The sequence below is a fragment of the Saimiri boliviensis genome, chromosome 5 (assembly GCF_048565385.1).
Source record: "Saimiri boliviensis isolate mSaiBol1 chromosome 5, mSaiBol1.pri, whole genome shotgun sequence".
NCBI lineage: Eukaryota > Metazoa > Chordata > Mammalia > Primates > Cebidae > Saimiri > Saimiri boliviensis.
In genome coordinates, this window is record NC_133453.1 from 39,610,924 (window position 1) to 39,629,779 (window position 18,856).

General features: G+C 36.7%; 1 protein-coding gene across 7 annotated transcripts in view; it reads left to right on the top strand.

Moving 5' to 3' along the window:
- TRAK2 (trafficking kinesin protein 2) overlaps nt 1-16,577 on the top strand; it is a 66,274-nt gene extending 49,697 nt beyond the window's left edge. For all 7 annotated transcript variants that reach the window (XM_010336436.3, XM_010336434.3, XM_074399267.1 and 4 more), the window contains 8 exons: nt 325-399; nt 2,147-2,284; nt 5,466-5,545; nt 5,843-6,046; nt 7,333-7,631; nt 8,885-9,151; nt 11,468-11,573; nt 12,236-16,577. In XM_010336436.3, coding sequence (XP_010334738.3) covers nt 325-399; nt 2,147-2,284; nt 5,466-5,545; nt 5,843-6,046; nt 7,333-7,631; nt 8,885-9,151; nt 11,468-11,573; nt 12,236-12,914 — 1,848 coding nt within the window. In that variant the 3' untranslated portion in view covers nt 12,915-16,577. The remainder of the gene's footprint in view (nt 1-324; nt 400-2,146; nt 2,285-5,465; nt 5,546-5,842; nt 6,047-7,332; nt 7,632-8,884; nt 9,152-11,467; nt 11,574-12,235) is intronic.
- Nucleotides 16,578-18,856: the final 2,279 nt, after the last annotated feature.

The window sequence follows — 18,856 nt, forward strand, 5'->3', positions numbered from 1 at the left end:
AAAATGTCATAATCTGATTGCTGTTTTAATCTTCTTTACATCATATGTCATGAATAAGTACTTTCAAGTCACTATTTCTCTTCGTAAAATGGGGTTAGGGCTTCCTCAGAAAATGGTGTAAATTATTGACTCATGTTCATTGTCCTCTGAACACCCTGATAGATTCTGCCCATTTTATTGCTCTTATTTAGCTTTTGAAAGGTTAGCTTTTTGTAGGCTTTAAGATGATACCCAGAGAGAAATTCTTCAGATGTCTTTACAAGAAAGAGAATAGCTATATTTTATTTGGAAAGGCTTCACATGTCTCTCTTAATATGTTGTTAGCATGTGATTGAGAAGGAAGAACTAAGACTTCACCTGCAAGCTTCCAAAGATGCCCAAAGACAACTGACGATGGAGGTAATGAAATATTTATCTTGTGTAATTCAGGAGGGGAAAGAATAACTCGTTTCTTTCATCTTCATGAATAAGAATTATTAAAGGGGAACTACCAGATTTAAAAAGCAACAACAGAAGTTAAGATGAAATTATGAGATCTAAGAAGTAAAGCATTTTGGCTGGGTGCCGTGGCTCATGCCTGTAATCCCAACACTTTGGGTGGCCAGGGTGGGTGGGTCATCTGAGGTCAGGAGTTCGAGACCAGCCTGGCCAACATGGTGAAACCCCATCTTTTGTGTTTTTTTAAAAACACAAAAATTAGCCAGGATTAGTGACAAGCACTGTAATGTTAGCTACCCAGGAGGCTGAAGCAGAAGAATCACTAGAACCTGGGAGGTAGAGATTGCAGTGAGCCGAGATGCGCCACTGCGTTCCAGCCTGGCCAAAAAAGCAAGACTTCATCTCAAAAACAAAGAATAAAGCATTTTAAAAGTCCTTTCTCTAAAACTGGTAACATGGCAACATCCTTCTTGATTAATAGAGAAAACCTCAACTTTATAAGATTCATTAAGAGTATATGACTCTTTTACCAGTCCACCTTAACTAGCTCAACAGTTTTTGAATAAGATAGTTTCTAGTAGTAAATGTTTTTGCAGGTGTGTCAGGAGAAGTAGGAAAAATCTCTTACTTTCTATCTACATAAAATTTTATATGTTAGATATAACTTGGTGATTCTTTAGCATGCGTTAGTATCCCCTGGGGCCAGGCATACTAGCTCATGCCTGTAATCCCAGCCCTTTGGGAGGCCAAGGTGGGAGGATGGCTTGAGCCCAGGAATTTGAGACCAGCCTGTAAAACATAAGGAGACATCATCTCTCCAAAAAGTTAAAAAATTAGCTAGGTTTACTGGCACACACCTGTGGTCCCCACTACTTAAGAGGCTGAGGTAGAAGGATCACTTAAGCCCAGCAGATCAAGGCTGCAGTGAGCCATGATCACACCACTACACTCAACCCTGGGCAATAGAGTGATACCTTGTAGGAGAGAGGGGGAAAGAATCACTTGGGAGAGCGAGTGTTAAATGGAGGTTTCCAGGCATGGTCCCAAGAGCTTCTACTTCAAGTCTGGAGTGAGAGCCTAGAATCTGCATTTTTAATAAGCATCTTCAACCCTGGTGGTTCTGACAAGCTGGGACATATACTACAGTTGAAAAAATTTTATAGTTGAAATATATTCTGAAAATTATGTACTCTTTTACCAGATTTGTATATCTAGTTGTAAAGAAGGTTCTGAAACAAGGTGGGGAAACTTACTTGTTTAGGAGAATTGAGCACCCTGACATCCTATATAATACTTTGTAGACTCTTGATGTTGTCACTTACAGACTTCAGAGTGATTTTTTTTTAAAAAAGATTAATATTATACTAAACCTAATTTGGCTATAGCTGATGTACTTCCTCTGAGGAGCTAGGGTATGAAGATTCAATATTAAATCAACCGTTCTGGAAGTCTCAGCTACATTTCAGACTTTTAAGAAGTCACATTTATGTATGATTTTAGTCAAGGCACTCCTCCTTAATTCTGGTAGCTCAAAATATACTCTTTTTACTTAGTTTGCTGTAGAGTCCTTGTATCGAAATGATATTTTCATAAAATTAGCTAGCCCTCTGCCTAAAATTAATACTTAGCGCAAAAGATTTCGGGAGTTTTTTCCCTAGTGTTGTTTTGAGAAGGCAATAAAATATACTAGCATTCTTCCTTTTTTTAGCTGCATGAGTTACAGGACAGAAATATGGAGTGTCTAGGAATGTTACATGAATCCCAAGAAGAAATAAAGGAACTTCGTAGTAGATCTGGCCCTGCTGCTCATCTCTACTTCTCCCAGTCATATGGAGCTTTTACGGGGGTAAGCAACTAAGAAAGATGCTATATATTTAAAGAAATTTGTTTAAGATTAGTTGTCCTAAAAGTGGTATGATTTGTGATGGTCCAAAGCATCTTGAGAAGAGATAATGTGGTTTGTCCTTGTTTCTGGACTCCAATTATTGATTTAGGCCCGAATTTGTATATTGACATCTTCCTTATACTCTCATTTATTCTAACGGGTGACCTTCCAGATATATTAGATCAATAATATGTAAGATGAGCCCTAAGGAAATTAACTTGAGGACTGTGTATATTAGAACTAGTTAAACTTGGGTCATCCTATCCTAGACCTACCACCTACCATTTACTTAAATGGCGCTTTGAATATCTAAAACCTCTTTCAGTAAATCATCAGTCTCCTGATATTTTTAACTTGTTAGAATGTAAGCTTCACGAGAACAGGATTCATCTTTGTTTAATTCATAAACCCTATTTTTTGGATTAAAAAATTAATAAAAACTTCTGAGTTTATGTTAGAATTTGTAATGTTGGTTCAAAGAGTTATTTTAACAATCTGATTTTTAAACACTTCTGTGCAACCCTATGAACTTTTTTAAAAGACTAAAACTATAAATTGTAGTTGATTTTCTTAAAATTAGGGAGGCATCATTTTGTTTTTTAAGTTCGGAATAATTTTAATCTTAGAATAAAGTTCCAAGAATACTATAAAGAACTCTTGTATAGCCTTCACATCAGTTGTTCGGTTTTTTTTAACATATTACTGCCTTTGCCATATCATTCTAGCTCTCTTTTTTTCCCCTGGGATATTTTAACAGTAAGTTGCTGGTATACCTTATTACCCCATAGTACTTAAGCGTGTATTTACTAAAAACAAGGACATTTGGACACTCTTAAGGACACTGTCTTACATAAACACGCTACAACCATCAGCATCAGGAAGTTGATGTTGATACAGTATTATCATCTAATCCACAGAGTACATTCAGATTCTGCCAGTTGTCTCACTAATGTCCTTTAAAGGATACAGTGCATTTTGTTGTTTCCATCTGGAACAGTTCTTCTGTCTTTATTTCTCTTTCATGACTTTTGTAGGATGTCCTCAGTTTAGGCTTGTCTGATGCATCCTCATGATTAGATTCCGATAATGCATTCTTGGCAGAAATGATGCCATATTCTCAGAGCATCCTATCAAGAGATGCATAATGTATGTTTAGCCCATTACAGGCGGTATTGATTAACTCTCATCTCTTGGTTAAGGTAACCTCCTGGTTTTTTCCACTGTAAAGTCAATAATAATTAATAGTTAATTAAATTAACACTGCTAATTCACTGTGTAGTGATGGAAACTGGGAGATACTACCTCAACCAAGTGATCAAAGTAAACATTTAATGAGAGATACTTTGAGACTAAGTATCCTGTTCCTCAACAAATTATTACCCACTAGTTTTAGCATCTGTTGATAGTTCTTATCTGACAGTCATTATGGTAATGATTGCCAAATGGTGATTTTCAGATTCCATCATTTTTTCAACATTTATTAATTGACATTTTTCTTTTATAAATTAGTGCATTTCTGTTCCATTTGTTTGTTCATTTGTTCATTTAGGTATGTCATGGACTCATGGATTTCTATTTTATTCAATAGATTACAAGCCATAATTATTAATATCTATTTTGATATTCAGATTGTCCTACATATGGCCAGTAGGATCCCCTTTAAGCTCATCTTGCGCTTTTTGTACTTTTTGTCCCTGGAATCAGCCATTTCTCCAAAGAGCTCTGGTTACTTTTATTGAAGAATGGTATTTTGAATCCAAGACCTGGGTGCAAATTGTGCCCATTGATTGCCACTAGAGTATCGTGGCTTCTAGACCCTCTCAGCAGATAAAACTAGGAAATATATGTTTTTCATACCTATACCTACACTATATATATATATATATATATATATATATATATATATGTGTGTGTGTATATGTATATACATGCGTATATGTATATATACATTTTCATATATATGTATATACATTTTCATATATATGTGTATATATATACGTGTGTGTGTGTGTATATATATAGTGTAGATATAGGTATGAAAATGTATATATACACATGTACACATGTATATGTGTGTATATATACATGTGTGTTTGTGTGTGTGTATATATCTACACTATATATATATATATATACACTTTCATACCTATATCTACACTATATATATACACACACACAATCATACATAATATATGTTATATATATAATATTATATATAATATATATTATATACATATATATGTATATAATGTATATAATATATACATATATAATATGTATATATTATATATAATTGTATATAATTATATATTATATGTAAATAATATATACACATATATTACATATGAATATATACATATGTATATTTATGTATATTTATAAATATTTATATATACATATATATTCATATGTAATAATACATATATATTAAAAATTATGAGTTCACACCATTGCCTCCAATTCCAGTAATCCTCAGCCCAGCGCCACTGAGCATGTCACCCATATTAGTTGAGTCCTCATCCCTGACCAGGAGAAGAGGAAGCTTGCTTATTTTTTTTAATGACTTTTAATATTATAAAAGCTATGCATATTTATTATAGAAAAGCTGGAAATTACAAAAAAGCAAAAATAATTTGTTAAATACCATTAAATCCTACCCTCCACAGAATCGCTATCAATACTGGGTTTAGTCCTCGTCCCTGATCAGGGGAAGAGGAAGCTTGCTTGCTTTTTAAAATGACTTTTTAATATTATAAAAGCTATACATGTTCATTATAGAAAAGCTAGAAATTACAAAAAGCAAAAAGAAGTTGTTAAATACCATTAAATTTCACCCTCCACAGACTCACTGTTGACACTGGGTTTATGGCCTTTTAGACCTTTTGTTTTTTGTGTATCTGCATGTATATTTTCTATTTATCATATTAGCTTTTTTCAGTCATTTCTTATTTGAAAAAATCATGAAAATGTAATTGGTTCTAATTTAAAAGTTCTACTTCCAGAATGTCTTTTTTCCCCTGAATGTTAGCTTTGACTATTTCCTTATATTTTATTGTAACACCAAAAGTATAGAGTTGTAGAGACTCTGTTAATTAATTTTAGGGCAACAATCACTTTAGAAATCTCAAACTCTTTTTCTTAGGAATCTTTGGCAGCTGAGATTGAGGGGACTATGCGTAAAAAGCTGAGTTTGGATGAGGAATCGTCTCTCTTTAAACAAAAGTAAGTAGAGATCACATGTGTTGTTACTCAATCACTGGAAGAGAAATTGAAGCCAGAATCCAAAGTATTAAGTATTATGAGATTCAGTAGTAATTTGATTACTATTCAGTCTTTTCCTCACAGTGTCCTCATTTGTGAGAGAGTTCTCTTGTTTGAAAGCTTATTTTCTGATGATCTCTCCTAAACTGTAGAAGCTCCTCAGGGTGGCTTTATTTCTGATGGACTGCATATACTTGTCTCTTCTCTAGATGCTCTAGTGGCTGGCAGTGATAATAATGAACACTTCCTTTTTGACAGAGCCCAACAGAAACGGGTATTTGATACCGTCAGGATTGCCAATGACACACGGGGCCGCTCTGTCTCCTTCCCAGCTCTGTTACCCATTCCAGGCTCCAACCGTTCAAGTGTCATCATGACAGCAAAACCTTTTGAGTCTGGTTTACAGCAAACAGGGGACAAGTCACTCCTGAACCAGGGAAGCAGCTCAGAGGAGGTTGCAGGGTAAGACACAGACGATGACAGTGATTCTACATTTCTTTTCCTATTGACTCACCAGATTGACATGCACAAATTCCATTATTACTCCGTGCTGTCCCAAGAAGGTTCTGGAACTGTCAGTTTTTATTCACTTATGATGCCCTGTATCATTATTCGTGACATAGATCATACCAAAGTCAAATTTGTTTGAATCTGTTTGGTCACTAGCATGAATACATCAGACGACACCTTCTCATAATCCATGCTCATAATCTCAACCATTTTGCTGATTTTTAGGATAAATGTAAGTTTGAATACATCTTGAGGACCAACAAGGTGCTGTCAATTTTCTGTTTATTTAAACTTGGATTTGTTTTCATTCTTTTTATTAATTTAATACATTGAATTCTATATAACTAGAAGGTAAACAACTTGACTGAAAAGTGAGCTGAAAGCCTTTGAAAGATAGATATTTGGCACCAGAAGGAAATGTTTCCTTATGTAGAAATGCATCTCACTAGACTTCAATTGCATTTCCTGGTCTGTCCTGGGCAGTGTTCTGCATCCGCAGTAGCTTTGTGTCCTGCTGCCTCACTGTTACACAATTATCTTAGAAGAAGATCTGAAACACATCTATGTGGATTTATACACAAGTAGCCCAGAGTACCACAACTCGGCTTGCTACCCTTCCATTTGATATCAATTATAAGATAGCTTCCAATTTCAAAAGTGTTGAAAAAATGGGCATCAGAGAACTATAAAATGCAGTATTATATACAAATTTTGTTTTTTTCTTTTCAGTGTTCTTCAGTATTGATGGGTGATTCTGTGGCCCAAAGCAAATTTTTTTCATATTTTAATATTTTTTAAATTGCTATGTTTTGTAACTAATAGTATGCCTTAGTTTAATGGGTAGCACTTTTTTCCTTCTTCATTATACATAAAAGAATGGGACCTCTTGCAATCCATGATACAGATTCAGCGAAATATAATATTTATTTTTGTGACAACCTAATACAAATTTATAGATGGTTGAATGTGTAGTTTCATAAATTAAATGAAATAGAAAATTCAGAGAACACAGAATATCACTGAAGTATTATCTTACCTCTCAAGTCATCTGAAATGATCTGTAAAAATGATATTATTAGTGATTTTGGTTTGTTGTTATTATTTCTATATCCCAGGTATCTAGGAAAATGCCATGTTTTTAAGATCATTCTCTTGAATGCTTACCATCATAGAAAGGAGAGATCTGAGTCGTTCTGATGATACTCAAGATCTAATTAGTGAATGTGATTTTCCTGTAGGAACTCCCAGAATATGGACCAACCAGGACCCTCTGGAGATAGTGATTTGGCTACAGCACTGCATCGCCTTAGCTTGCGTCGACAGAACTATTTAAGTGAGAAGCAGTTCTTTGCTGAAGAATGGCAGCGGAAGATCCAGGTTCTGGCTGACCAGAAGGAAGGAGTTAGTGGTTCTGTGACCCCAACAGAAAGCTTTGCCTCTCTCTGCACCAACCAGTCAGAAATCACAGACCTCAGCAGTGCCAGTTGCCTTCGGGGTTTTCTGCCAGAAAAATTACAAATTGTCAAGCCCCTTGAAGGTAATAAATCAGTAAGGGCCCTTTCTAAGCCACATGGCTTATTGGAAGTTCCTTTCCCTGGAATTGAGATTTGTGTTTTACTTATAGGAACATTATGTGCAGATGATCTTTTTTATACCTTAGTCTTGCTGTTTGGGTGACAAGGCGTTGTTGTAGTTTCTGGAAAATTATGAATGAAGACAGTTGCGTTCTCTGAATTAGCAGCCATCGGTTCTCTTTTGCTGATGTTTTTTAATATAAACATGAGTGGGAAGGAGGAGTAATCTTTTTCTGTCCTTTGCTAAGAAATATCATCGATAGCAGTTTCCATGGTTAGATAAATAAGATAAGATAAATGATAATGATCTAGAGGTAATAATTCAGCTCCACCGTCCTTTTCAAAAGAGTTTTTTACCCAAAAGTATAATTGACGTAGAGGGGTGTGTGTGTGTGTGTGTGTGTGTGTGTATTTCCTTTTTTCAATTCAGTTTCTGTTCTCTCCTAAGAAAGGACTTGAATTCAAAATAAATTCCTCCGTTTTATGGAATAATGACAATCATTGAATGATTCTCTGATACTATCCTAAAAGAGTTCTGCATTAAATTTTGAGTACGTAACCTATAAAGACCCCTCAAACTCAAAGATTTTATTACTTAGTTTTATTTGTTAATGATCAGTGCAGGCATTTGTAGGAGTTGTCTTTTTTAGGATGAAAGGACTACAGTGACATAATTGGACATTGCATCTGGTGCAATTACTTGGGATGATCATTTACCAGGGTTCTATAGCCTTGAACCAGAGGATGTATCCTCTTTTTCGTTATCTTCATTTTCCTATTCTCCCTGGGAGCCTGGCTTTTGACTTTCAATTTCATAGGCATAGTTCCAGGCCAGCCAAGTGTTGACTTTTTTGTTACCTGGGAAAATACAGCCCACCTCATAGGCACGTATCTTCCATCACTGCCTCAGTAGCTAAGCTCCTTTCCTATCAAGGATGTCTTTTTGGTTGTTCGGTTTTTTTGTTTTTGTTTTTGTTTTTTACCCCTTTAGATGTCCTTCTCAAAGTTATCTATTAAAATAGATTATTACTCTTACCTTTGACATATTGTCATCTTCCACTGAAAACTTTAATTTGCAGCTTTTTCAAATTATTAACACCAAATAAATAGTTTTATTGCTGTCATTATTGTCTTTACACTAGAGTTGTAGCTTCTGTAAGATTTTGTGAGAACTGTAAAACATGCCTTTTCTCCCTCCTTTGTCTTGCATATTCAGGATCACAAACTCTGTATCACTGGCAGCAGCTTGCTCAACCAAATTTGGGAACCATCCTTGATCCACGACCAGGTGTCATTACAAAAGGCTTTACCCAGTTGCCCAAAGATGCCATTTATCACATCTCAGATTTAGAAGAGGATGAAGAGGAGGGCATTACTTTTCAGGTTCAGCAACCTCTTCAAGTGGAAGAGAAACTTTCAACATCCAAGCCAGTAACAGGGATCTTCCTACCACCCATTACTTCAGCTGGTGGACCAGTTACAGGTGAGAAGAGTGTCTGGTTGAATATGGTATAGTAAGCAGAAATACCTTACATTCTGACTTACTAGATGGTCAGCTGGCTACCTCTGCTCACTGGAGGGTACTCAATCTTGGATGTCAGATAATGAAAATCTATAGCATTTGTGGCATTCCTGATTCTCTCCACTTTATCTTAGTCAGCCTGCATTAGTAGATTGTGTAGAGAGCTAGATGAATTCAAGTAAGTGGTTCACAAACCTTTTGAGCTCAGGACCTCTTTACACTCTTAAAAAATCATTGAGGGCTGGGCACAGTAACTCATGCCTGTAATCTCAGCACTTTGGGAGGCTAAGGTGGGCGGATCACAAGGTCAGGAGTTCGAGACCAGCTTGGCCAACATGATGAAACCCTGTCTACACTAAAAATACAAAAATTAGCCAGGCGTGGTGGCGGGCACCTGTAGTCCCAGCTACTCAGAGGCTGAGGCAGGAGAATCACTTAAACCCAGAGGGCGGAGGTTGCAGTGAGCTGAGACTGTGCCATTGCACTCCATCCTGAGCGACAGAGCGACACTCCATCTCAAAAAAAAAAAAAAAATCATTGGGAATTCCAGAGAGCCTATCTGTGTAGGTTATATCTATTGACGTTTAACATATCATAAATCAAAACTGAGAAATTAATATGTATTAACTCACTTAATTGTGTTACACAAATATGTTTTATGAAAAATAGCTATTTTTTTGCATAGTGAGAAAAACAGTTTTGGCATATGTGCAGGTCTCTGTTTTTTGACTTAATACAAAATAGCTTCATTGTCATTAGCAGCTTCTACATTCAGTCTACTGCAATATGTTGTTTTGGTTGAACAATGTGAAGGAAATGCAGCCAGGGACAAACATACAGTTGGAAAAGGAAAGAGTGTTTTAATAGTCTTTTCAGATATTTGTAGATATTCTTTGATATTACACTAAAACTTGGTAAGTAGTAATTTCTTGAACATTTGTAGCAGTGTGAGATCTGAAACCGTAACAATGAACTTTTCATTAATTTGTTAACATTAAAATACATTGATCGGGCCAGGTACGGTAGCTCACACCTGTAACCCCAGCACTTTGGGAGACTGAAGCAGGCGGATCACCTGAGGTCAGGAGTTGAAAGCCAGCCTGGGCAACATGGTGAAACCCTGTCTCTACTAAAAAATATATATATAAATATAAAATAAAATAAAATGCATTGGTTATATACTACATTTTGAAAGTATCTTTCATTCATGCTTGATTTTTAACATCATGCATTGGTCATTTAGAAGATATTGATTGGTTCATGGAGTTATGCAGATTTTCCAAATATTGATGAATTTTTTATATACAAATATTAAAATCATATTAATACCACCACCTATCTCATCACAAAAGTCTTTAAAGATGTACATGCTTTCAGTGGTGGATACAAGTTTTCCAAAACTTAACTTTTTCTTGAAAGCTCACATTTTGTTAGCTGTTTTTCTTGAAGGGACAGGCTCACTTCATTTATTTTTAACATGTCTGTCTTATACCCAAATATGAATAACTATAGTTTATCTGTTAGTTCTTTCAAGTAAAAGTGGTATTCCATGACAAAATTTCAAATCAGTTACACAAGTGTTTTCTTCTAGATAACCACTGTATCTCAGAATGCAGCAAGAGTGCTTAATGCAACCTTCCCACTTCACACAGAAAAGAAAAAAGATTCAAGGGCCAAGATTCAAGATTTAATAGATAATTTTTACTGCTACTTCAAGGACATTCTTGATATGGCTTTTTAAAGAATACCAAGTGTGTAACAGTGAAGAAGACTGGTATAACTTGGTGATGTTGCCTTGATATGTGCTGAGGAGTCAGCAGTTTTGCCTTCCATTCCTTTTGTACCAGCCATGCAAATGTCAACCCTGTCAAAAAAAAAAAAGTCCTCTGAGTTAACATTACTGTGAAAGTAGCTTTGACCTGTGGACTCCCACAGAGTCTGCAGACCACACTTTGAGAACTACCAGAGTGGATAAATTTGGCTGAATCATTTGGATAACTAGATCTTGATTTTTTTAATGTAGTTTTTCAGTTTTCTTTTCTTATTTCTAAGCTTTGTTTATGCCTTTTGCTTTACAGTTTTAAAGTATTGGATTCACCTTTATAACAATTAATACTAGCACAATCTTCATGTATATTTATTTCATTTCCAGATTTGGGGATTTTTAGTACAAAAGGTACTTGATAAATGCTGTATTATTAATAAATAATGATGAGCTTTTTACATTATTAATCTAGTCTTTCAATCTTGTATTTGCTCCCTAAAAATCTACTTCAGTTGCAACTGCCAACCCAGGAAAGTGCCTGTCATGCACAAACTCAACATTCACTTTCACCACCTGTAGAATATTACATCCCTCTGACATCACTCAGGTTACCCCCAGGTAAGAGTCCCAGGGAAATCTGGGGCCTCACTTCTTTCCTCAGGTATATTTTTATGACTTTCTTTTAAAAATTACCTTTATTTTAATTTCCACCATGTTAATTAATGTTCTGTGATCATGTGTCTTTAGAATATTTTCACACTCTATTTTCTCATTTGATTATTGTAACTCTTTGAAGTAGGCAGGGCAAGTGAGTATGTATTGTGTAAAGTAAACCCATGCATGGAAGGTTGAGGCGACTGGTCCTAGGCAAGAAACTAATAAATAACCCAGCTGGCGCTACACACTCAGAGTTAGCCAAACTGCAAGATTTACAGGACCAGTCCTCTGCACAAGCTCACTTTCACTTCTGACAACACTGCCAGTGCAGAGGGCTCCCAAAACCACTTTTAGGCTCAATAATTTACTAGAAGGTCTCATAGAACTCACAGCAAGTTGTTATGCTTGTGACTACTCTATTACAAAGAAAGAATACAGGTTATGCTTGTGGCTACCCTGTTACAAAGAAAGAATACAGGTTAAAACATCCAAAGGTAGAAAGGCATAGGGCAGAGTTGCCTATTACTTTATATTTACCAAGAATAACTACTATAACTACTTTAAATGCTGGCTTGAGGCTTGCTTTTTATTCTTAACATTCTCTCCCCAACTTTTTTTTAAAGCTCTGGGTTTCCTTCATTATCCTGTGGAAGTAGTGGCAGCAGTTCATCCAACACGGCTGTAAATTCTCCTGCCTTGTCCTATAGACTCAGCATTGGTGAGTCCATCACCAACAGACGAGACTCCACTACAACCTTCAGTAGCACCAGGAGCTTGGCCAAACTTCTGCAAGAGCGAGGCATCTCTGCCAAAGTGTACCACAGCCCAGTTTCAGAGGACCCCGTCCTCCAGCCTCTCCCTAAAGCCTTGGCTATCCCTTCCACACCACCAAATTCACCATCTCAGTCACCTTGCCCTTCTCCTTTGCCCTTTGAGCCTCGAGTGCATCTCTCTGAAAATTTTTTGGCCTCTCGACCAGCTGAGACATTCCTCCAGGAGATGTATGGCTTGAGACCCTCCCGGAACCCTCCTGATGTTGGCCAGTTGAAGATGAACTTAGTGGACAGGCTGAAGAGACTGGGAATAGCCAGAGTGGTCAAGACTTCTGGTGCCCAAGAGAATGGAAGATACCAGGAGGCAGAAACTGGTCTTCAAAAACCAGATTCTGCTGTTTATTTAAATTCAGGGAGCAGTTTATTGAGTGGACTAAGGAGAAATCAGAGTCTTCCAGTCATAATGGGTAGCTTTGCTGCCCCAGTTTGCACATCCTCACCCAAAATGGGTGTCCTGAAGGAGGACTGAGGCTCAGCAGTTAACTGACCTCTTATACAAATGAGCACCTGAGGCTAGCTATGCACTGAAACATGTGGTCTGGTCTGACTTGAGAGTAAAGGAATGTTGCACAAGGGTTGTGAATGTGAAAGGGGGAATGGAGGAATTGAAGCAAAATTGGGGTGAGCCCTAATGGATGAAGGCTGGCAAATTGGAAGTATAAATGAATGGGCCAAGAGTGTTCAGAGGCAGGAAAGAAAGGTTTAATATACTCCTTCAGTTGAGTTTTCTTGTCTTGAAAATAAAAAGTGAATAATAAAGAAATTCACTAATCCTGAAACATACAGAGATACTGAACTTGCTGGCACATTTACTTCTGGTAAGCATAAAGCAGAGAGAACCCAGGTTGGAAGAATGAGAAGAGAAAAGGAGCAGTTATGTTGCTTATAGAAAGCCGCTCTGAAGGTTTGGTGGGGTAAGCTCAGTGTGTTACCGAGACAATGGTGAGATGGCTTATATGTTTTCCCCGTTAATGTCTGGCTAAATTACGCATCTATCAAATGATATGCTCACAGCATTAGCAAAATTAGGAGTTTCATCTTTTTTATTGAATCACAGGTGGAGACTCCTATTTTCCTTTCTGCTTTCAGGCCTTTGAGCCCCTAGCAGCCCAAATACCACTCAATTATTTTGTATTTATGATTAATAAAAGTTCATTTTTTAAAATTGGTATTTTTATATAACCTCCAAAAAAAAAAAAAAAAAAAAAAAAAAACAGCTGGGGAGAGATGGGAGAGATTTACTTTTAAGAAGGAAAATGTGAGGCTGGGCATGGTAGCTCATGCCTGTAATCCCACACTTTGAGAGGCTGAGGTGGGTGGATCACAAGGTCAAAAGATTGAAACCATTCTGGCCAACACAGTGAAACCCCATCTCTACTAAAAATACAGAAATATTAGCCGGGCATGGTGGCACGCACTTGTGGTCCCAGCTACTTGGGAGGCTGAGGTGGAAGAATCGCCTGAACCTAGGAGGCGGAGGTTGCAGTGAGCCGAGATTGCGCCACTGCACTCCAGCCTGGTGATAGAACAAGACTCCATCTCAAAAAAAAAAGAAAAAAAAAAAAAGGAAAATGTGAGTAAATTGGAACTAAGAAAACTTGTTTATAGAATATTTCTTCTGAATAAGTACAGTAGCCAAGGAATACAAACATAATTGCGTGTTTTTAAAAATTCCTTGGAGGCTGGAAGGGGTTAAGCCAGAAGTGCAATCAATAGGAACTAGGGAATGTTATATATTTATATATGTAAAATTTTTTTGTAAGAAAAGTTGGTTGCAACTAAACCAACTTTTTCCAAAGTGCGCTATGCATATTTTTAATGAAAGGTGACATGAATTTGCACAAAAATTCTCAGGCACATTAAATTATTATGAACTGAAGTAAAACCCAGGTGCTTGCTTTGAGATTGTGGTTTTTTTCCTAATGTAAAATAAAATAAAACACATCTGCCTTGTTCTTGATATTTGTAGAATTAGAGAATAAACTTTTTAAGGGAGGAGTCAAAGCTGCTTCTTTTTCTCTAAGGTTCTTTTTTTTTTTTTTAATGCAAACTATGAAATGGCAAAGTGGGGCTTTGGGGTTAGGTTTCAGCATTCAGCAGTTGTCATAGGCTAAGAAATGGAAAGAAGATCTGTTTTTTCTCAATGTTGCTGAGCAAAGTCTGCTTCTCATCAGATGACATGGCTTTGTCTAGGCAGCTCACAGTTCAGAAAGAAATGCCTTTATACAAAAGACATGGTAGAGAAAAGATGAGAGAGGGAACTAATTATTTTGTTTATGAAAATGCGAAGTAAATTACTTGATTTTTTTTTGGTGCTTTCTTTGCAAATGTTTTGTTCCTTTGTCCTGACTTAAAGGCAGTTTTCTGAACAATTCTTGACTTTTACTCCTATGGTTCCCATAGGCATACCTATTAGCAGGCCAAGGAGGGAGGGTCCTTCCTCTCTCCTTTTGAGGCGCCCCCACCCTGCCAGCCCCCCTGCTTAAAGCTATGTGCTCAAAAGGCTAGAAAAGCCTGCATAGAGTGGTAAAAATGTGTTAGTTTCTCATACTTCTTAGAATCTCTTAATAAAATTTTTCTAAGTAAATTCCACAAAAACAAATGGTTGGAGATGGTCTCTCCTTTTCGGTCCCTTCACTCAGTCATGCTGAGGTCAACAGAGCGTACACATTCAGGAAGGATTCCAGCAGGTTCATGCGTAAATGTAAGTGTCCCTGAGTGGGGCAGGCATTAAATAGAAGAATCCCTGCTGTTTACATTTCCCACATATTCCAGTTCACTTTTTAAAAGTGCTGTTTGAATTTCTATTTCATAAAGTGACTATGGGGTGCTCACTTTAGCCAATTCTTAAAAGTTTTTTATTTGTTCTCTAAGAAAGTAATTAATGCTCCTGTTGCCTGGATAGTTACAGTTTCCAAGAAACATCAGGAAGTAGGAAACTGTAGGGCCAGAGAGTGGTACAAAAATTGTCCAATTAAGTGTATTACATAAAACTATAAATTGTACTAGGTTTTGCCATGTTGTGTGTTGAGTATAATTTTTATGCTTTTTTATAATTAATGACAAAATGATCACTTTGGAGGCAGAGTGGTGGGGGCATATTAGCAGCCAGATAAGCACATCTGATTTTTTTTTAAAAAAAGATTTTTTTTTTAAGTATATTGATGTTGATGTTCCACCAGAAACACCTTAACTGTATACTGGTGCGTAATGCCTCTAGAAATGAATCTTGTCTTAAAACTGAGTTTTGCTGTTTTTGAAGTTTCCACCTGAAATCCTTTTTGGTGTATCCTGATAATCTCTATAATACTAGAATTGTCTGCAAAATATAGTAAGAAGAATTGAAGCCTAATAGCTGGTTCCTCCCAATTTATCTGTTATATTTTGGTACTATTCACATTTTAGTTTTTTTCTATGATAAAAATTGTATATGTACTTTCATGTCAGTATAGAAAACCTCAATATTTTTTTTCTCCTTCAATAAGTGATTATACCTCTAGTATTTCTGAGTATCCTATTATCTAGTAGGAGAGATATCTTCTCAAGCTCGGAATTGAAAGTTCTCCTAAATTATGAAGATCTCAAATCTTATGTAAATAACCTTAGGCATGGGTCCTTAGGGAGAAGTTAATGACCATTGTTAAAGTAGTTTTTTGGAAGTTGTGCTATATGTTCTTGATTTGACATAAATGAATAGACCTTGGCAAGGGAGGAAATAAGTTACAAGGCAGCTTACAAGAGGCTGTTCTCTTTAAAAGGTATAATTTTACGCAGTACTCAAAGCTTGTTATCTTTTCTGACCATTTTAGTACAGAATTAGTACTTGGCGGTTACTAACATCAACTTGTGACATCTATAACTAGGGCTCTTCGTGTTTAGTGGGCCGCTTCTCTGATGTCAGATGCATGCAGACCTGTACTCCACATGCAACCCAACAGCAGTGCAGTGTGATGACTGAGTGGTCGAATGGAAGAGCACATCCCCTCAGAGTGGGCACAGGTGCCCTCTGTGGCAGCCAGGGGAATGCTGTTGTTTGATACCTGGGATTTGACTTTGTCAAACAGCTCTTTGTGCACCTATCTTTGTTTTGTCAAATGTAAATCAGTTAATAAACATGAGTAGCTAAAATTTTCATTTGTCTCCCTGTGTTTTCGTCACAGCTGTTTGCACAGGTAATCCTGCACTAAATCTTTCTTTTCTATTGTGTTTTTGGTTAGGAAACAACCTCTACTTGTCAAACCAGCACACACACAAGAAACCACTAATAGTCATAAGGAGTAAACAGATCTTAATGTATTTTTCTAGATTTTTTTTAAATAGAACAGGCAATATCTATGTATATCATAATACTTCCTTAGCAAAAGTAACAGCAACATAAGAGTAAAATCTAAAGTCATAGATAATGCAGATACTAAATTTGAGAAGATTCGAGAAGTGTGAAGCAGTTACTTCGTTACAGTCCACAGTTTTCTGTTGACTCTCTTAGCTATTTAAAAATTGTTTCCAAGAAACTAAATTTGAACTTCGCTGGACTCTTAACAGAAAAGGTCTTTTGATAGTCTATCTTCTTCACAATTTAATTTCTGTATTTTTTTAATAATTTCCATTTTTATTTTAGATTCAGGGGTACATGTGCAGGTTTGTTACCTGGATATGGGTGACATGATCAATACTATACTCTGTACCTGGGTGACAGGATCAATCATACGCTAAGCCTCAGTGTACTGTACTCCACATGCAACCCAACAGCAGTGCAGTGTGATGACTGAGTATACTGAGGCTTAGCGTATGATTGATCCTGTCACCCAGGTACAGAGTATGGTATTCAATAAGTAGTTTTTCAACCCTTTCCCTTCTCCATCCCCATTGTAATAGCCCCCACTTTCTATTGTTGCCATCTTTATGTCTTTGAGTAGCCAATGTTTACCTCCCACTTGTAAGTGAGAACATACAGTATTTGGTTTCTGTTTCTTTGTTAATTTGCTTAGGATAATGGCCTCCAGCTACGTCCATGTTGTTGTGAAGGACATGATTTCAGGGTTTTTTATGGCTGCGTATTATTACATGGTGTGTATGTACCATGTTTTCCTTATCCAGTCCACCACTGATGGACACTTAGATTGATTCCACGTCTTTGCTAGTGTGAATAATGCTGTGATGAACATGAATGTACCTATCTTTTTGTAGAATGATTTATTTTCTTTTGGATATATACCCAATAATGGAATTACTGGGTTGAATGGTAGTTCTGTTTTAATTTCTTTGAGAAATCTCCAAAGTGGCTGAGCTAATTTACATTCCCACTAACAGTGTATGAGCATTCCCTTTTCTCCACAGCCTCGCTAGTATGTTTTTTGTTTGTTCATTTTGAGACAGAGTCTCGCTCTGTCACCCAGGCTTGAGTGCAGTCGTGCAATCATGGCACACTGCAACCTCAACCTCCTGAGCTCAATGAATCCTCCCACCTCAACTTCCCAAGTAGCTGGAACTACAGGCATATGCCACCATGCCCAGTTAATTTTTGTATGTTTTACAGAGATGGGACTCACCATGCTGCCCAGGCTGGCCTCAAATTCCTGAACTCAAGCGATTCTCCTACCTTGGACTCTGAAAGTGCTGGAATTACAGATGTGAGCCACTGCTCCTGGCACATATCTTATTTTTTGACTTTTTAGTGATAGACATTCTGACTGGTGTGAGATGTCATAGTCATAGTAGTTTTGATTTGCATTTCTCTGATGATTAGTGATGTTGAGCATTTTTTCATGTTGTCCACTTGTGTGTCTTCTTTTGAGAAGTGTTTGTTCATGTGTTTTGATCATTTTTAAATGGATTTATTTGTTTTTTTGCTCATTCAGTTGTTTAAGTTCCTTAGAGAACCTGGATATTAGACCTTTGTCAGATGCAGAGTTGGCGAATATTTTTCTCACATTATATAGGTTATCTATTTACTACTGAGGGCTTAGTCATAAATTATTTCCCAAGGCCCATGTCCAAAATAGTGTTTCCTAGGTTTCTTTTAGGCTTCTTATAGTGTGAGGTCTTATATTTAAATCATTAATCCATCTTTGTATATATGGTGAAAGGTAAGGGTCCAGTTTCATTCTTCTGCATATGGCTGACCAGCTATCCCATCACCATTTATTGGATAGGGATTTCCCCACTGCTTATTTTTGTTGACTTTGTCAAATATCAGATGGCTGTACGTGTGTGGCTTTATTTCTGGATTTGGTATTCTGTTTCATTAATCTATGTTTTTGTACCAGTACAATGCTCTTTTGGTTACTGTAGCTTTGTAGTATAGTTTGAAGTCAGGTAATGAGATGCCTCCAGCTTTTCTCTTTTTGCTTAGGATTGCTTTGGCTATTTAGGCTCCTTTTTGGTTGCATGGGAATTTTAGAATACTTTTTT